General features: G+C 35.1%; 5 protein-coding genes and 1 long non-coding RNA gene across 11 annotated transcripts; 2 read left to right on the plus strand and 4 right to left on the minus strand.

Moving 5' to 3' along the window:
* The first annotated feature begins 344 nt into the window (after positions 1-344).
* sstn (stepping stone) lies at positions 345-6355 on the plus strand. 4 transcript variants are annotated; one of them, XM_087407084.1, is made up of 5 exons: positions 345-1832; positions 1903-2161; positions 2263-2543; positions 2629-2932; positions 3077-6355. In XM_087407084.1, exons 2-5 carry the CDS (start codon positions 2158-2160, stop codon positions 4843-4845), a joined length of 2358 nt encoding a protein of 785 aa, XP_087263210.1. In that variant the 5' UTR covers positions 345-1832; positions 1903-2157; the 3' UTR covers positions 4846-6355. The 4 variants fall into 4 exon arrangements, with proteins under 4 accessions (XP_087263210.1, XP_087263211.1, XP_011067609.1 ...); XM_087407085.1 differs by having other exon boundaries at positions 345-1440; XM_011069307.2 differs by having other exon boundaries at positions 345-1400.
* LOC147909318 (uncharacterized) lies at positions 2776-3464 on the minus strand. Its single transcript, XR_015545388.1, has 2 exons — positions 3332-3464; positions 2776-3262 (listed from the first exon to the last, which is right to left on the minus strand). It is a non-coding gene; the product is annotated as an uncharacterized LOC147909318 (long non-coding RNA).
* A 151-nt stretch (positions 6356-6506) lies between the features above and the next one.
* LOC105154055 (Cytochrome c oxidase subunit 6B) lies at positions 6507-7428 on the plus strand. Its single transcript, XM_011069310.2, has 2 exons — positions 6507-6669; positions 6736-7428. The coding sequence occupies exons 1-2, from the start codon at positions 6512-6514 to the stop codon at positions 6968-6970; spliced, it is 393 nt and encodes a 130-aa protein (XP_011067612.1). The 5' UTR covers positions 6507-6511; the 3' UTR covers positions 6971-7428.
* Positions 7177-16218, minus strand: LOC105154056 (uncharacterized). 3 transcript variants are annotated; one of them, XM_011069312.2, is made up of 7 exons: positions 15341-16218; positions 10666-14366; positions 9388-10487; positions 9011-9289; positions 8186-8881; positions 7938-8075; positions 7177-7671 (listed from the first exon to the last, which is right to left on the minus strand). In XM_011069312.2, the coding sequence occupies exons 1-6, from the start codon at positions 15570-15572 to the stop codon at positions 7976-7978; spliced, it is 6108 nt and encodes a 2035-aa protein (XP_011067614.1). In that variant the 5' UTR covers positions 15573-16218; the 3' UTR covers positions 7177-7671; positions 7938-7975. The 3 variants fall into 3 exon arrangements, with proteins under 3 accessions (XP_011067614.1, XP_011067613.1, XP_087263204.1); XM_011069311.2 differs by having other exon boundaries at positions 7933-8075; XM_087407078.1 differs by having other exon boundaries at positions 7177-8075.
* A 20-nt stretch (positions 16219-16238) lies between these two features.
* On the minus strand, positions 16239-18541 carry LOC105154126 (ferritin, heavy subunit). The gene is made up of 4 exons (XM_087407094.1): positions 18340-18541; positions 17930-18098; positions 17564-17755; positions 16239-17384 (listed from the first exon to the last, which is right to left on the minus strand). Exons 1-4 carry the CDS (start codon positions 18429-18431, stop codon positions 17100-17102), a joined length of 738 nt encoding a protein of 245 aa, XP_087263220.1. The 5' UTR covers positions 18432-18541; the 3' UTR covers positions 16239-17099.
* A 115-nt stretch (positions 18542-18656) lies between these two features.
* Positions 18657-20386, minus strand: MED21 (mediator complex subunit 21). The gene is made up of 3 exons (XM_011069313.2): positions 20019-20386; positions 19825-19936; positions 18657-19481 (listed from the first exon to the last, which is right to left on the minus strand). The coding sequence occupies exons 1-3, from the start codon at positions 20058-20060 to the stop codon at positions 19099-19101; spliced, it is 537 nt and encodes a 178-aa protein (XP_011067615.1). The 5' UTR covers positions 20061-20386; the 3' UTR covers positions 18657-19098.
* Positions 20387-20406: the final 20 nt, after the last annotated feature.

The raw sequence follows: 20406 nt of genomic DNA on the forward strand, positions 1-20406 counted from the left end.
CTAACATTGCGTAAACAATTATGTTATCTGTTTTTAATCTTACGCATTACTAATCTTACATACTAATTTCTCATTCACACATAACAACACTTAATTTACTCGTATAAATGCCGAACCGTTCAAGTTCCAATTGTCATTCGATTTGCTAAAAATGTACGATAGTGTTAATTACATTGTGTTTTCAATTAATAAAATATCATATTTTATATTTAAATGATTTCACGTATAGCGTTCACTAATACAGTACTTGGATTAAAAAAGAGAAATATAATCCTAGCAAACAAGAATGGATTAAAATGGATTGAAATTTTTTTTCTATTCGAATGCGTATTTTAAAAAAATAGGAAATACTTTTTTTTTAATTTAATTGGATTCAATTAGATTCAATTGGATGCAATTGGATTGAAAAACTGCATTTCCTATTCAAAATTTTTAATTGAACAGTATTCACAATGTACAGAAAAAGTTAATATTATTTTTAGATTGAAAGGCATAGAGATGCTCCATGCAATTCCTATAAATGAATAAAAATGCATTCAGAATTGAAAAGCATTCATTTTAACATTCGGGAATCAATATTTCTGAAAATCTGAATTCATTTCAATTCATTTCAATCCATTCTCGTTTGCTGGGATGTATCGCAAATGTTGCCAAGTCTATTCGAATTCCTTATATTCCGATTTTTTTCAATATTTTAGCTATGATTTAGGTTTTTTATTTTCCTCTCCAAAAGTTATTCGGAAATTCTCCTAATTTTTTGCGCCCCTAAAAAATATATCGATAAAAAAATCTCTAAATCTAGTAGAAATTTTACTAAATTGGTAATTCAGCTACAATTTAAAGAACAGACTTATTTTAGTCTATTCTTCGTAAATATATTAGTTTATCATACTTTTACCATTTAATATGAATTTAGATATGTGATCACGGTAGAAAAAAAAAGAGGAAGGATGACAAGTGCAAAAAATTCAGCTACGAAAAATTAACAAACAGCTATCTTCATTTGCGCGGCAAGTGATCGAATTGGACGTTTAAACTTAAGTCCAACGTTTTTCGAACACACCTGCTCGATGTACATACACGCCACACGCCTCACATCGGTTATGCATCAACAATCAACAATCCGTTCCAGATGAAAAGGAGTGGGATCCCTTCTGTCGTAGTGCAGCTGGTGGGAAAGTCAATAGCGTGCGTACTACGAACACTGGCGTAGCTTAAAGTAGATTCGAGTAGAATAGATACGAATACGTTCTTGACAAAAAGTGCGTGACTCAAGTCTGGAATTGGAGTCCGGAGTCGACCAGAGTCGACGTTCCTCCTTGGTTGAGCTTTTTCTTCACGCCTTAACGACGCTGCTGTCTGTGAGCTAGATATTAAAGTCTCGTGTTTACTTCTTTCTGGTAGGCATATTTGACGCATTTCTTCTGCGAGAAACCGATGGTAAAAATCATGATTATTCTTAGCGTCGATTCAATTCGCTTTGAATACCGAAGCGTTAGTTATGACACACAGTCTCTGAATGAAACAGTTATCTGAATTCGCTGTTATATATACGGTTTAAGCGACATCTGATTTTGCAACCAATCGGCTGAAATTGATAAAGTACTTATAAATTGATAAAGTAATCTACACTTTTTTATAACGTTTAACCTAAGCATTATCACAGAAACGAATAGGATAAGCGTTAGTGGACTTTGCTTAGAAGTTGAAGAAGATGTAATTTTAAAGACACGTAAAGTGATTTATAAGAAAAAAAATTTATTAAGAAAAAAATTAGGACAATTATATAAAAATAATAAAATACATAGAAATCTAGATGTTATTTATGTCAGGTAATTATATAAACTAGAAAACTTTCAAAAATATTGTTTATTAAAGAAAAAACTTTTCGCTGTGTTACAGAAAGTCTTTGATTATCAGAAACTTTTACTAGAGATTTTATTTTATTCGCTACTGATTGTATGCAATTTATCTACAAAGGAAGAATGCTCGAGTTGTGCAAAAATTAATGACTTGCTTCCAGTATATCCTTGATATGAAACAATAAATAATACTTAAATGACATCATAGTTTAAGATATGCTGTCGTCAAGATGCATTGACTAGGACAATCGTAAAGATTACAGCTGACCCATTTGCTAATACCTTATCCAATAATATGGGTAAGTGCAATCAATTAATACATAATGCAATATTTAATGCATAACTTTAAAAAACTTTAATTAATTACGTCACACTGAAATCATTTTTTACATTTGCCTAGTGATGGCAGGAAACGAAAATGTGCCAGGAGCCTTGGCAGATGATCCATTATCTGCAAGACTGCAATGGCTACGTCAACGCAGAGAAGCCTTACAAGAGAAGCTTGCTCAAAAAAATAATGAGTTGAAAAACCTGTGCATAGAGGAGGCGGAGTTAACCGGAGTTTTACCACCGGAAATACCTCTGGAGCCTGGCGAAAGTCCACCAACTTTTCGTAGAAAAGTTGGCACTTCCTTTATACATCCACAAAAATTGATCCTTAAGTTGAAGACATCTGATGTTGTAAGATTTTTTTTTAAATATAATGGTATAAGAATCGATGTATAAATGTTAGATTGGAGTTATGTCGTCTATTTACGGCATGCAGGAGGAATCTGAATTGGAGTTGGAAAAGCAAATACAGCTCGGAATTGTGGAAGCTGCGTTGGGTATTATTAACGATCCTACGGAAAGTAAGGCCACACGACGTAAGCACAGACTTGCTTATCAGCAAAGTCAGCGAAGACTACAAGAGTTGGAAACACAGCTGAACTTTATTAGACAAACTCGTGGTAAAATACAGCGTCCAACTCAATTGCTAGTGAACACAGGAAATTACAATACGCAAACACATTCACATATTAACGTAAAGCATAGAACAAAAAAGCCACGGCCACCTTTAGATAGTACAGGTATTATATGTGTGTGTGTGTGTGTGTGTGTGTGTATGTGTGTGTGTAGTGTGTAGTGTGTGTTAGAGAAAAATTATTACAATTACTTCTTTTATAATTTTACAAAATAACGTTTCAATCTATAACATAATTTGTATGCAACAGGAAATGAGGTAACAAGTCCGAAATCTGTTGGAAGGAGTATTCTTCATGAACCTGGTATTAGTTTGAGTCCCTTGGCATCTGAGGACAAATCGAATACTTACAGTGGACATGGATATGAGGAGCAATTAACCATACCGAGCGTTTGCAATCATCATCATCACAGTGGCACATATTCCGGCATAAGTCCTGTCGAACAATCGAACATTAAGATCATGGAACACGATCACACTGATAATCACAACGTCTACATTTTACCTGATCAGTATCGCGCGCGTACATATTCCCATGGAAGCGGCGGATCTCGTGGCCATTATCAGGATACTGAGAGAATATATCGACCTTACGTGCCGAACACATATACCGAAGACGAACGTCAAATGCGCTACCTTAAATTTCAGCATATGCAAAAGCAACAACAATTACAGGATCAGGTGCAGCAGCACACCCACAAACTACAGTATTCGGGTTCCTTTGAATACAAGCACCTCGATAATGCGGATATCTTACGGCGAAGCGGACAGGGAACCTATGACAGAGATCTTCGTTCATCTCATTATTTGCCCATCGATTACCAAGCCTACTATAAGAACAGCGCGCAATCTCAGCAAATACAGAGGCGAGATCGTGACTCGTCATTATCAACTTGCATTAAAAACACCTCGCGGCACAGTGGTGGCAGTACATCGATCGAGGCTCCATTGCCATCTGGTTACTGGGTGCGCCACCATGATGATATTCACTGGGTGAGCACGGACGAATCTGACAGATTCGGCAGTTTAGATCGTAGACGCCGAAATGCTCAACACAACAGTGTCAGTGAGGCGAATCTTGACACACAATCGCGTTATCGCACGGTTGCCGTTGCATGTACTAAAAGCTCGTCGAGCAGCAATGTCACCGCGTCATCCCATCAGCATCACTCTGTTCACCTGCTGCCGTTATCCGAACAACAAACGTCGACGAACAACAAGATGCTGCTGCGTACACAATCATTAGGTAGCGTAGAGACCTGGAACTCGAATCATTCGCACGATTCGCACGATGGTAAAGATGCGTCTGCGACGGAATACATCAATAACAATCGTAAAAGTCGTCAGAAAGAGTGGTACGAAACATCGTTGGATGCAGGAGTGAGTGCGGGCTTGGATCACAATCTGATCGCCGCACGAAAAAATGTGCATTATCAATCGAGTCCACCACTTGTTCGTATTAAAACTGCCACTAATGAGAACGCAAGAGATAATCAGACGACAGCCGGACCGCCACTGCCAATGAGCCCAGCGAACCGTCATAAGAGAGATAAGCCCGAGGAGCGGCAGCACCCAGTGCAACAGTCTCATCCTCGTTATGATCAGCCCACAATCAGGTCGAAAGTATTGGAGATACCGGCCGAATCGAAGCCATCCATGGACGTCTGCGATAATGTGATACGACCGTTAGGCTCACCGCAAAATTGCACGATTGTGCAGCCAGGAAAATATCAACCATATAGGGAAGTGACAAAGCCTTTTGAAATGTCGGACTTTTACAAGTACTCGACAAAATTCCGCAAGAGGAACGAAGCTGCCGCGCAGTCTCAGGTCGGCAACGGAGATTCTCCGCTCCAGGAGAATCGTCCTGCAGAAACAGGCACCGCTGATTTATCTAGGGATCCCAATTCTTATAATTTCGGATCAAATGATAATGTTACCGCTAGTCCGGTACAAAGAAGACTCTATCAGCCGGTACAGCGCATGACTTGTCAACCTTATCTCTCGTCGTTGAGATAATTATTTGTGCTCGCATATAATGTAGGATGTAATTATGCCTCACACAAATATCTACAGAATTATTCATTCTGAGATAATAGGCTGGTCCTATCGATAAACATTTTTTTCATTCTTTAGTTCACTATTGCAGCATACAAACAGGGTGTCACGCTTCTTCCCCCATGACATTACGATTTCAAATCGATTAGAAAATGTATCGTTAAACATTAATGCATTGATAACGAAATCTGTATATATAGATATACATACACACACACACACACACACACACACACACATATATATTCCGAAGATATAATTACACAATGTTGTTCACATATTTTTCGTTTCTCTTTTGAGAATTAATCATTCTTAACATATCTATCAAACATATCTATCAACTGTAACATAAGCATTTTTATTTTAAGAAATTTGACCATTTATATATCGTATATGAGATATGTTCTAAAAGAGTAGAAAAAGAAAAAGTAAGGAATTGGAGGGATCCAAGGATTATTCAATCCTGATCTCGATTAATTAATATTGGGACCTGAATAGTGCCTTTTATTAATGGAAGTATCAAGTGGATAATAATAAATTGTATTTTTAACTTACATCTTAACATGATTCAATAATTTCATTGAAAATTATTCTCATTATCCATTTGTTGACTTCTGATATAATTGTATTCATAACTGTGTTCAGCGATGTATATATTTTTTCTACAAACGAACTGCAATGAACTATGGTTTCTTCTAAAGAAATCGCCAGATTGATAAGATATTAATGTTGATTGTTAAATACAGTTTTTTCTGGATTATGTCATTAAATAATGTTGAAAATTTGCAGTTTTAGCATCCTCAGACTCTATTTTTAGAGGACTATTTTTATAGATTCTATCAAGGGTCTATTTCTTACGATTGAATATAAGATTTGAAAATATGCATTTTATATATTTTACTATAGATAGTTTGAAATAATAATATCTAACACTTCTATACAAGAAATGATAAAAGCGTGTGTTCTCAATCTTAATGAATAATATCGATATGTACGTGGATGATATTTTTATATAGAAATCGTTTATATATGCGCGTATATATTATATTTATATACCGCTCGGCGTATAATATTGAAAGTTAAAATAAATCTCATTAGAGATTTTATTTGTTTACCACAATGTGTTCGCCGGGAAGCAGCTTGATGTTAACTCTATGCTTGATTCGTGCGATTTACGCATTAGTCATTATAGCGCTTATTCTTATAAGTGTTTATATCATACAATTTGTATTATTCTCTTCCTATAAAAATGATGTACACTGCTACTGTACAGTGTATGCATCATTTGAAGCAATTCAGATTTATTTGATCCAAAACTATTGGAAATACTTCAGCATCACAGACATAGAAGATAAATGGCCTTATGTTAGCTGTGATTAATTATGCGTTGCGTATTGTATGCTATTTTAAAAAAATTTTGTACCGCTTTATATGATCGGTTTCGTGTCAATAAAGATGCTAATTTAATTATTCTCATTGTATATATAGTGAAAGTTTAAACAAGCGAAAAGCAATAAAAAAAATGTTTTAATGACAGGAGCGCTGAACAGCTTTTAAAAAGGAATTCAAAATATATAATAGAATTATTAAATATCGTAAAGCACATGTGATTGTCGTTTAAAAAAAAATGGGGGAAAATAATTTATCTTCAACACGAAAGAATGAAAAGAAAAAGATAACTATCGAAGTAGATGAAGATGATCCTTGTCTCAAAAAGAATAAAATTCAAGAGAAAGAGATACAAACTGAGAATGAGTCCATACGTACTCTTGGCAATGACCCGAGGTATATATATAATTGCGGTATTCATAATTAATTCAGGGATATTTTTTTGTCAACTCCATTTTGCAGATTTCAGCAACAAAATCAGACGCCGAGATGTTTCGTAATGTATACTGACTTCTATCGCTGTGAGCATATTTTAGGTAAAGATTCCGAAGCATGTACGTGGTTTAAAGATGTTTTCACGTCCATATGTCCGAAGGCCTGGGTGGAACAGTGGGATGAACTTAGACTTACAGGCAGATTACCTTGGCATAAATACAGAACTCAAGGCGATTTCCCCGGCAACAAATATGGTGAATAAAAAAAGAGAGAGAAAGAGAGAAATCAATCACGTAAAACAAAATTAAAGTTTTATATTTAAAATGAAATAATTATGATTATAAACGATCATATATATTTTACTATTAAGAAAAAGATATTATAAAAATTTTAATAAAAGAAAATTAAATAAAGATATACAATATACGAGACAGGGAGGGAATATATGTAATTAATTTACACTTCAGATAAGAAAAAAATATTTAACTTTTATTATACAGGTACAAGATTTATTAATATGAGGTAACTTATCGAAGTACGAAGAAAAAATTACTAATTGTCCGATGATACGTAATTGCTGGATTTCTCTTCTTTTCGATCTTAACTCTTCTTTTTTTCAGTATGGTCGATAGATTCTTCTATTTATCTTTACCACACTGATTGATCTTGCAGTTTAGACACTTTTTTTTTATAATTGTAAAAAATATACACTGGTCGAAATTTTATTTGAACTTTCAATAAAATACGGATACCTCTCGAGATCCCGTAGTAACACGACATTTTAAAATAGAGATCTTACATAAAAATGTAAGATTTTTGCGAAACAAAACGATAATTTCGGTATTGTGCACTAGAGCCTGCCATGGATGAAGACAACTTACCGATCTTCGAGTGTTGGCTCTGCATAACATCGCAACCTGCCTATATCGATATATCTATTTCCTAGAGGATAATTGATGATACCTGTAAATACGAAATCAAAGACATTTGCTTGAAGGAAATGATTAAAACTATTTTCTGTTCTTTCTTATGTGTACGCGACTATCTTATATATTGTATGCAATATATATATTGTGAACAATTAGATTTTAGAAATCAAGATATAGTCAAGATATAGTAAGGAACTAAACGCGTGAGCTTATGATATTTACGAATTGAAATGTTATTAATGTATTGTAAAGTGTGTGATCCACATTGACACATTTGACGAGAAATTAGAACCACCTTACGTCATGTTGAATATGTTCGGTAGTATGTAATTATTATTTCAGGTTTGATTCCTCGACTGATGAATGTATTGGCAATCCTCGTCCCTGCAAATGCCCATCATTTCGTACGGACACAGAATTCCATGGGGGTTGATGTTCCTAGCGAAAAGAGTAACAGAAACCACAAAAATCCTCAAGATTTTGAGAATAGGCCACAGACAATGGATGATCGAATACCATAATTATTTTTCAAAAAAAGGAACACTCACCTTGGTTTTTTTAAATGTGACAATATCGATATATAAGGTGCAATTTGCTTCGTCGTCGTTGTTGTATATATCGTTGTATTTGTTGTCGGCGACGATGATGGCAGTAGCGGCGAGGCTTTTTCGTTAGTCTGTTCATTTTGTTCTGAACTTGAGGAAGCAGTCGCTGATGACTTTAATTCTAAAGATGCGGCGGGATCAGACTTGTCCGTTCTACTTTCTTTTGTGTGCTCATTATTTTGTTCTGTAGGACTACTTTGGCATAACTTTGGTTCAGAAGATGACGCATCTTGGTTATCTTGGTTAAGAGTTGTGACTTGTTCCTCGTTACAATGATTCGATGCATTTGCTGAAGTTTTTTCTCTTTTTTCTGATGTTAATTGGCATGGAATCACTTGCGAGAAATCCAATAAGATTTCTGTCGATAAACTCTTATTTTGATTAGATTGCGTCAAGCAAGTATCTCTTCTCGGTCCCATCTCGGTCATGATCACAGCTTCATCATTCATTGGCTGTTCTTGCGACAGATTTTCCTCAATGTATATATCTTTAGATGATTCTGAGAGTTCTTGTAATGTAGAATAGGAATTTTCAGAAATATCATTAGTTTGGAGTCGCTTTTTCTTGGTAAACTGACGCGTATGATTAGCAATCTCTTTGAGTTTATCACTTAAAAGTTGATCTACCGCCTCTGGCAACCTAAAAGAACAATCTTTATAATCAAAATACACTAAAAATAGAACGTCAGAATTTCTTTTTTATATATAAGATAATCTAAATTATTAAATATTTATGCCACATGCATCTGTGGCTTTCATACTTGCGTACTTGTAATTTTTCTCCATGAGTCGGTTACCTAGGGTCGAACAAATTCTGGACAGTTTGAAGCATTCGCGTCGTCCAGCATTGATCTTTTGACGTGCTGTTGAAACTTTTGGACCCATGCTATTAACACGATTGCGCTGCTGTTGTAACCTTTCCTCAGCTATCTTTAACTGTTCTTTAAGTTTTCTCACTTCGTTGGCCAGAGTAGTTTGTACTTCTTTCTCCAGATCCCATTGACGAAGATTCCCTGACATTTCTGCTAAATGATCTAAGACCGTATACCTATATCATATAAATAACATAATTTAATATGAAAGCTCTATTGTGTGTCATTCTGTTATTATAGTTTGTTTCTCTGCAAAATTATTATGTATAATTACCGTTTTTCAACTAATTTATGCTCAGTTTCTCTTAAATATCGCTCTTGTTCTGCTTCTGGAAGACTCGTCAGGGAATCTACTTCTGCTTTAACATCCTTTTTAAGTGTGTCCCAAATATCATTCGCAGTACTATTATCGTCAGCAACCGAGTCAGATTTATGAGAGTCATTTTTGCTATTATTATTGTCTGTAAGTACAGACGTTGAAGTATCACGATTAATTTCTTGCTGACATTCTGCTTTATATTGAGAAAGTGACATTGTGGTTTCTATCGTCTCCTCGTGTTCACTCGAAACCGAAAATGAATTTAGAAGTTTTACAGTAGATGCAGTAGAAAAAGTACTACTATTACTATCTACATCATTTAGATTTTTTTCGACTAGATTTTCTGTTTTGACATCAGGCTCGATCAGATTTTCACTTTGACCGACGTTTATTGTCATGTCATGTTGCAAAATTGATTTGTCATTTATAGTAACGACTCGTTCAATTGCGTTCGGCTTCAACATTACTTGCATGTATTTACAATTTATCTCGTCTGTGCTTAACGTTCTCAAAGCAGATCTATGTTGCTGTGTGTCTGTCACGGATTGCTTCTCACGCAAATTCTCGACCATTCTACCGTTGGCGTGATTTGAAGCGGGAACATTAGTAATTCGAATGCTGAGATTATTCGGTATCGCTTTCTTACAGTTTTTAGTTTGCAAAAAACTTTGTGTGGAATTAGTATGTTTAGCAATATTCACTGAAAGTTTTTTCTCAGCGGATTTACGACAAACATTTAATTCTGACGTGTCTCTCGTCACATCGTCGCTTTTCTTTTCAACTTCTGTTGATGATTCTTGAGGAGGATTTTTTTCTGGCGTTTTTAAATTATCTTGGTTCTGTTTAACATGTGCTTTTTTTTCGCATGATGACAAAGATTTTATTGGTGAGCTTGCTACGTTAGTGTTTAATAATTTATTACTGCTATTATTACTACTACTACTACTATTGTTACTTGCTACTTTTCTCTGCAGTTTCAACTTTTCGCGCTCCAAGATTTCCTGCTTCAAACGACGATACTCCTCTTGCTGTGACGCAGGAAGATGCCTCACGGCCTGTAACAAAGTAAGAAAACCTGCAGAACTAAACTAATTAAGAAAGTTTCAGCGAAGAAAGTTTCAATTCTTCTTCAATATAATAAATCTTCGAATTGCGAATCTAAACAATATTAATCTCTTTCGTGTAAATTACTAGCATTAAAGGATAATTAGTGGAAATATGCAATCGCCTTACCAGTGGAGTGTGCATATTAGATGAACCGTTAGCCGTTTGTGGCACATCTCGCTTTGTCGCTTGCGTGGACGAACTGGATGACTTCGATGCGGCTGCTGCAGACTGTTCTTGTTCGTTTCTCACCTCACGCAGAAATTTACTCAGGTTCTTTTCAAAATCGGCGGGGATCTCCTGATGCGCCTGATGCTTCTCCATGATAGAAACAGACTCGTTTTTCTCCCCTTCGGACTCGGTATCCGTATCGGAACCCAAACTTATCACAAATCGCTGAGTGTCAGATGCATGCAACGATATTTTTGAAGCGTTAGCGTTGGACCATGCGTTTTCGCTAGGCTTCGTCGTATTGTTATCAATCTTTCGTAGATTCAATCTTCTCTTTACAATCATATTCTGATATTTCTTAGCGTTGTTTACCACCTTCGTGCTCGTGATTGCTTTTCTCGTTATTTTTTTCGAAGGACTCTTTACCGTGTCTAGGCTGATGCTTCTTTTCCTGCTGCCATTTTGCACCGAGATGGATGCGTCATTAATTTTCTTTTTTATTGTTTCCGATAAAGGCTTCAATGGTAATGGCTTCGATGATAACAACTTTGACGGCGACGGCTTCGACGGCGACGGCTTCGACGGCGACGGCTTCGATGGCAACGGCTTCGATGATAGTAACGGAGCATTGTTACTCACAGTACACGTTGTGCTAACCGTAGATGGCATGGTATCTGTCAATGTTTGATTTAATGCAGATGTCTGGACATTCGTTACAATAGAGTTTGTAATCGGAGTAGCTGGAGCAATTGGAGGACTGTTGATATCTGCTGATTTCGTTCGTTTTAAAGAAGCCAATAAAATGGCTCGTAATTCGTCCTCATCTTCATCAATGCTTTGTCTCCTACTAACGCTTTTAGTATCGGTGGTTTTGCTAACTGTGTCAGAATTCGAATTGTCTGGCGCGGGATTTGTTGACAAACAATGGGATTTAATGTGTTCTTCTTGCGAATATTCGACGGATGTTAACAGTGTGTGATTCTCCACGTCTCTTTTTTCGGTCATAATATCACCGGAGTTAATAGACTCCTGCGTATCAGTGATACTTTGCGATCTCGTCAATTCTCCATTTTCTATTAAAATCTTATGTGTACTAGCGTTATCATTGCTCTTGCTCTGATCAGATTCGGTTGCAATGTGATCTAAAGTAGACGCATTCATAATTGCATCTTTATTTACATCAGTATCCAAACATGAGTTCGTTTCATTCTCAAACCATTTAATCCAACGATTTTTCCTTCTGCGTTTCTCCTTTTTTCTCCTTTTCCTGCGAGCTAGAGTAGCTTCATTCGCTGATGACGTAGTAGTGATATCAGTCTGTCCCAGCTCAACTGTCTCATGATCTTCTTTGGATGAGCCTCTTTGATCCTCTGATGTATCTAAAGATTCGTTCACTGAATTGTCGAATGTAGGGAGCGTCGACAAAGCAGGCGCGGATTTTTTCACTACTTGTAATTTTATAGGTTTGAAAATACTACTATTCGCGTTTATGGCAACAACGGTCACCGGTTGCATCTCAGCATTTTTAAAAGTCGGTTCCGGCTCTGGTTCCGATTCTGGCTGCAGTATTTCGCGCTTCTTCAAATGTTGTCGCAGCCGCTTATTCGATTTCAGTATTGGCGCGGGTACCAGCTTTCTGTTGATTAATGTAGGTATTTTATTCATATCTTTAGTAACTTCTGGGATACCTTGCATATATAAAGGTTCCTGTAATGTTTTCTCTATAGCAACTTGACATGGTGCTGCTTCCATTGGAATGTATTCCATGGCCGGTAAATTTCTGTCGTCGCCAATGGGAGAGTTTAATGGATCCACAGATACCTCCGGAAGATCATCTATCGTTATCATCGATTCATTCGGCGACATTGATTCGGCGTATTTAACAGCGTACGCCGTTGTCGGAGCATTTGCAACGGAATTAAATGGAGGGACTGTCTGCATTTCGTAGGCGGGTTTATCATTTCTAAATGTGGAATCCACATTCACAAATACAATATCCTTGGCAGGTTGCTCCACGATTTGCTGCATCTGAAGAGAAGAAGCGAAAGTGCCATAGGAAGAGACAGGAGAGGTGAGAAGATCCTTGGACACTGGAAGATCATGCGTATCTGGCATATTCGTTAAGGAATAAGTACTTTCTTGACAACAAATTCCATCTATTAGATCACAAACGACACCGTTGCCGTGAGGATTCTCGAAACTTTTTCCGGTTACATCATTTAAATCTGAATGAAAGGTCTCGTTATTGTACTGTGATGGTGATTGCGCATAGAATTGCGGCTTACTTGGAAGTGCTTGGTAAGATAAGTAAGTTTCATTATAATAGGATGTGACGTTGTTCGTTGCAAGTTCATCCTGTGCGTCGTCAAAGACTGGGCTACCGATGTTCTCGTTTACATTAATAAACGATACGTCAGATGGCTCGATTCCAAGCAACGCTGTGTCTATAGGAACGTTCTCGGTGATCTTATCGGTCGGCGAGTATGGCAACTTCTCTTTCTCCCTTTCGATGTCAGTATCCAAGTCCATGTCTTCAATGTGATTGCTCTCGGGTGACGGTGTGCATGGCGGCGACGCATATTTCAACAGCTCATCGCTGGGCACGGGTATATCATCGAGAAAACTCGAACTAAACGGACTTTCACTGCGAGTAGGTCTCTTGGTTTTAATACCGCGTTGAACCCGATTCTGATGCTTCTTCATGACCGCTGAGCGCAGCGCGATCATACGAAGTTGCAAAGCTTCCTCGTCCTGGTCATCGTTATTCACAGCTAATCTCTTTTCTGATTCTACATCTGCTGAATGCTCCGATTTATTAGACTTTTTCTGCTTTGTCTCTAATGCTTTTTGTCGCAGCAATGCCAGATCATCCTCATCGTCGGCATCGTCGACTGTTTCGGATTCAACCTTTAATTTTCCCTTGAGGTGCACGTGGTCGTCGCTGCTGGCTCTGTTTAGTATATTCATATTCGATAATTTCTCCTTCAGCGACGATGATTCCTTACTCCGGTTGACGCTCGGTTCCGATGCTTGAGTTCCTATGGAATCCAGATGCTTCACCTTTTTTAACAACCGCGTCACCTCGCCGTGCCTATCGACATAGGAACGAGTAGACGGCGGCGAGCTCAACTTCGACGGCAGTCTCTTCGCTGCTTTCACAGGTGAATGACGACGGAGACTACGTTTTGGGGATCTGACCTTTCGCGGTGATTTCTTTAATATCGGAGATCTGGAATGATTCAGCGGAGATCGAGAAGATTGAAACGACGATCGTGCTATCACTGGCGATCTGTATCTTCGAACTGGCGATTTCGAGATTATCTTGGATCTGCCACTTGATTTGCGTTGATTTGGACTTACTTCCCTATATATTTTCACCGCGTTGACTCCTGCTATAGATGATAGCATATCGATGGAGGTTGGAGAAATCAATTCATCGATAGTGAGGGTTTCATATTCCTTTTTCTTTCTTTTTTTCTTTTTTACTTTGGCCTTTGATCGATTGGATGTATCTGTGAGACCGACGATTTCCATGTCGCTGTCGCTAGAGATTGGTACTAGGTCATCATTTTTCTCTTGTAACGTCGATGCCATGTGCTTTGTTGCAGCAAATCCTGTTTCTCTGACATGATGACGGTTTTCCTTCCCTTTGACTGGATCTTATAAAATAAGATTAACTGCTACTTGATTAAAACAAGATACTAGTTCAAATAATTACTATTCTAATTATATTTATTCATTGAAAGATAATTTTTCGTTGTACACATACAGACTAGTAAGATTTTTTTCAAAAATAATTCTATTAAAATAGGAATCTCTATAAAATTTCTCTTTATCTGATTATATTGTAATCAATAAAATCCACACAACACACTTTATCCAAGAGACGTCCTGGGGACATTTTTAGGATTCAAAAGACAAAGGAAATCTGTCCTCTGGATATCTCTTTTTTTAAGGATGTTTTTTTAAAATTTGTGCTGTGTGGGAAATTAAAAATAATATGTAGAATATTGTAGTGACAGAAATCAAAGAAACCTATATCAGAAACATTTCTTAGGGATACAATAATTGTGAAATCATAACAATTATTCAAATCAAATAAAACAATAAAGGACTCTTAATATTAAAAATATTTACAATAAAATGATTGTAGAGGGTACATAAGAGTCGATTTAACAAAAATGAGTGTAAAAATTATTATTATTTTTACATTATTTTGTTAACTTGACTCTTATATATGCCCTTTACAATCATTTTATTGTTTATAGCAATTGTTTCTTTGTATTACATTTATATCTTTAAAATCTTTATATATATATATAGAAACAAAATATACGCATAAATAAATAAACCAAAAGATCCAAGAGGAAATACCTTTGAATCTCTTAAATCCAGTTCCAATATAAGATTAATTTTATTCTCAGTTTAATTCACTGTTTCTTAGAATTAGAAAACAATAAAGATTAAACTGGATCTTAAGAAAAAGATAAACTTAAAATTAAACCAAAATTAAAGTTAATTTTACATGGATGGAACCAGGCCTTAACTTCAAACACAAGTATGAAATGTGATCAAAGAAAAAAGAAACATCTTGGAATGACAGATACGAATATGAGGTCCAGTATCACTTTACCTCTCCTGCTCTGATTCTTAGGATGATATGCGTTACACCAGGTAGCACAGTCGCCCCAAGATTTGCAATCAGGGCATGCACGCATTCTGCCGACGACGTAGTTACTAGTCAAGTGACCCATTCCACCTTCTTCAGATGAACTGACATCCTCCAACGAAATCTCGCCTTCTTCTTTCTCATCGTCCAGGATGTCGATTGTCTCCGTGCAGCCGCTTGACAGATCACTCGCCATCGTACAAACTTACCCGGCAGCGAAGAGTGAATTTTTTTGTCGCTGCTCTCTATTCTTAGCAAAATCCGCGCGTGAATCACTCCTTCAGACTTTGAGATTAATTACACGAAGACACGTTCAAGAATAAAGCAAAGAATGATGTATTCTTTCGATAGATAAATTATATCTACAGGTGGAAGAAAGAAACTACGGAGGAGGGATCACGTAAGTATCTTCTCACATCGTGCAAGGAAATTTTTTGTATAGAAAAAAAATGAAAAAAAAATGGAGACAAGAGAGAGTAAGATCGTCTGACGTCCCGGAAATACGTGGCAAATCTCGTTGCCGTGAATTTAATGCCGCTGAAACGTGATTAATTAACGTGCACTGTCAGCAATGAGCAATCTCAATCGCAACCTTGATTAAATACCTTGACCCCCCTTGTCGATTGTCCAACTAACACCAACAAATCAACGGAACTATGGCGGCCATGTTCCTTATGTCCCCACTTACATGTTCACGTGTAATGTATTATGTATTATGCATTTTCATTGAATTGTAATGGTGTGAGAGAAGATTGAGGACCATGTCCGTGTATTGGTTAATGGAAAAAGGCTAATCGGAAAAAGCGGTATAATATTAAAATTATTCGATTTCTCAAACTGGCCAAACTCTAAAGGTATTTTCACACAACTTTCTGCACAACCGTATAAAATATACATAAAGAAAATTATCCAATCATATTTCTTTTATAAAGATCGCATATAAAATATACCCTAATAGCGTTTTCCACTAGAACTAATGCAACACTGATGCATATTGAGTGCAATTGAATGCAAATCTATTGGGTTATCTAAAAAGTATCCGCGATTTTTTGTCACTAGATGTGTGTTGATGGTCATATATCTAGTAACAAAGTACCGCGGATACTTTTTAGATGACCCAATATAAATAATTTAACCCTAATCACATATCCTTTGTTATCACAAAAACTTCATAACCTTAAAAGGATTTATTAACACTGAAAATATATAAACAGATTTGCACTCCATTGCACTAATTTTTCTAATGAAAAACGCTATAATTTTCAGTGCTCAATTTTCTAGTATGCTCAATTATACTCAATTGTGCTCAATTTCCGTAGCATCTAATAATTCTGATAAATCTACGCGAGAGGAAGGGGGGATGTAGCATCCATTTTTTTATTTGCATTTACAATAAATCTATTCATATTACTTACACCTTTGCACTTTTTGCACTATCGATTATGAATGGCGATTGTTAATTACTTCCCAATCAGTTAGGACAAAGCAATGGCGATTGCTTTGTTTTGATTGGTTGAAAGTAATTGCCAATCACAATCGCATAATTGTTAGTGTGATTACGACTTAAAGAGACTTTCCTTTTTAAATCTTGAATACACAAATTTTTTGCGCAGACAATTTTATAAAAGAATGCTACAATTCTAAAGAATAAAAACGATATAATATATGCAATATAGGAATATTATATATTTATAAAAAAACACTCACAAGAGGATCTATGTAATTATTTATCAAATTTTCTTAGCAGAGATTTACTTTTTAGAACATTGAAATTGGACATGACATAATTCTCGAGTAGATTCTTATCAAATAGAAATCGCGCCAATGCTTGATCTCCAACGCCCGACAATATAGTCGTTAATCTTCCAAATTCGTTAATGCTTTTCATCTGATCTTCCATGAAACCGGTGATGATAAAATCACTCGCATTCAGATCACCGTGCTTCTCCGCTACAGAATTTACCGCAACTAGTTTTTTACCAACATCGATTTCCAATTGCAATGCTGTCTGCAGAAAATGTACATAAACAAAAGAATTAACTTATACACCTGAATAGCTGTTACTAAATGAAAGACTCTAATTAATTCTTAGGGAATGTATCATATTCTTAAAAAATATATATATATATAACATTATTTAAAATCATCTTAAATTACAACAGATTCGATTGTTCAAAATAAATTTACTTTGAATGCATGCAATGGACATTTCCAATCTTGATCATTTGGCAGCGATATAGCGTATAAACACACTTTGCCGCCTCGCATTTTTACATAGTTACAAAATCTCAAGGCATGTTCATGCTCTTCATGATGCATCTGCATAAAGAATGACTCACAGCCGGGTAAAGCGACGTCTACGCGGCCGAAATATGCAGCCTGTACAATGAAATATAAATTTTCATAAAATAACAATTAAATTATTTAATTATCAAAAGAATACATGTTATAAGGGGAATTTGTAATTATAGTAATTAAAAAGTTATAATCTATGATTTGTGTAAAATCCTAATTTCTTGTATTTAAAGTTGAAAGAAATAAAAGGGATCGTGCCATCGATAAATAATAATAAAATGCTATCAGCTCCGTATTTATTTGCTCATTCATAGCAGCTTCGGTTTCTTCGTGGAAATCAAAATTGGTCCTCTTTCCACTCGGCCATTTTGTTGGTTTATCAATACACATTTCTGTTTGATTATTTTCCGATTTTTTCCGTGTTAAGCTACATAATTTTTGTGAATTAATATAAATTGATGAAAATATATCTTATGTGTAAAAGATAAGAAAAAAACTAGACACTACATTGTGTCTACAATTTCATAAATTAAATTTTAATACTTTATATAACAAATTCATAATTTAAAAAATTTAATTTAAAAGAATAAGTTTCTAAAAAATGTTTTTTTTTATATTACTTATACGATTAAATACTATTTAGAATCTTGATTTATTAATGTAATTACCTGTAACCTAATTGTCGAATTAGCGAATAAAATTCATGATTGTGAGATTTTAAAAGTTTGTAATAAGGTTTACGAATTAATATTCGCAACATTTTTTTATGATTTTTTAAATTAGCATCAACCTATTCACATTAATTTAAATCATTTGTAAGTTACGATATAACGTCATTGATTTGAAGCACAAATATGTGTGAACATATATGAATTTAACATCAAATTTCGAATTAGAAATTTCAAGTTGGAAAAATCAAGAATCTCAAAAATAGCCACTAGAAATATATTGTTAAATAAGAGAAATAATCCAAAAACACCAAGAATTGCTTCAAAAAATTTTCATTACTTGTTTTCTTTCTTTCATCTACACACATTAACATACATTATAAAATGCTAAATATAAATAAATACAGATTGATTAATGTATTATCTAAAAAGTTCACTGTAATAAAACTATTCTCCTTTTCAATGATTAAGAAATTGTTCTAAGCTTTAATTTTAATATATTATCAAATTTATATTTTTATTATAAATACAATTGTACTAAAATATTGTAACACTGTTATTAAATTAATGTTCCATTTATTGTCTCTTAAGGGATATTTTTTTATAATAAAATATTGTATAATTAGTAATTGTAGTGACAGTCGTAGTAGTAGTCATCTTACTTGAAATTAATATACCGATTTGATTTTACACTGTCAAAATATTTTAAAATTATAAGCAAACAATAAATATAACAGTTTACAATAAATCATAAATATGTCATTGATTTATTGAATTAGGTGAAGGATCTGACAGTTGATGTGTATTATTTGAAGACACGGTATTTATAGAACTGAGACTTTCTTGTTTTATATTAGAACTGCTAAGATTCATATTGATCACAGTCGTTGATGTAGGATTCTGCATATCTAATTGACTTTGCGCAATATCCTGTAGAGCTGCTTGAATTCGCTGAAGAAGTGTCTCCCCTTGTCTTACCACTTCCTCCAGTTGTTCACCAGCCTGTTGATTCTCCTGTTCAAGTCTGCTAAGGCTGGCTACTTGTAGCTCCTGTGATGATTCTTCGCTTGGCAAACTCTCTATTAATGTATCTATATCTTTGGCACATCTTGCAATAAGATTTGCAAATAAGGCAGCGTAATCTAAAATAGATGAACTATGATTTATAATCAACATATATATTTAAATAAATACAATCAGATCATTTGTGTCCTGTACATTTCTTTTCTTTAAAATACTAAGAATACTTGACTAAATAATAGTCTCTATCCTTTCTTTTCTTTTTATCACAATTTTACAAATACCTTTTAAAGATGTTAAAGTGAATGTTAAATAAAAATCAATTTTTATATACACTTATAAAAGTAATAAAAATTAATTAACCCAGGACACAAATAATCTATATATATAAAGAACTGTATGAAATTATTGTATGTACTAAAGAGTAGTATTATATTATCAATGTATATTGAAACATGTAAAAACCTTCTTGAGATTGATGTGGCTGCGGGGTACCGATACGATCAAAACCAGGAAATTTACTGGGCGTAGAATACTGTTGTAGAATACCAACGCTGTTGCAAAAGTGTTCTGCTTGCTAACACAAAATTGACAATTAAGATCATTAAGATACCAAGATGATAAATGTATGAGACAATAAAATAGAAATATTTTATTACCTGATTTATGGTATCTTGCAACTGTGTTAGGCGATCTGCCATAATATCGAATTAATATGGATCACTTGTAATTAATTTAGATAGCCTCTTGTAACATTCATAACAATCAATAAAGGTAAGAGTGCAAGAATTTACCACCTGTCAAGACACCCTAAAAATCTCAGCGCTTTTTAAAGAAAAACAATATAATCGATTAAAATATCACTTAATTTTCTATGCAACCACGTTATCATAACGCACTCGAAATTTTGTTTACCTATTTATTGAAAAAGACGTTCTAAAACAACAATCTCAGAAAACGATTAAAAAAACCGTAATCTAACCTCCACACTTCCACGTTTTCAGCGCCACCTAGATGCTAGCCAAGCACATGTTAGATTTCCTACTC

Source organism: Acromyrmex echinatior, chromosome 6, assembly GCF_024713525.1.
Source record: "Acromyrmex echinatior isolate Ae372 chromosome 6, ASM2471352v2, whole genome shotgun sequence".
Classification (NCBI taxonomy): Eukaryota; Metazoa; Arthropoda; class Insecta; order Hymenoptera; family Formicidae; genus Acromyrmex; species Acromyrmex echinatior.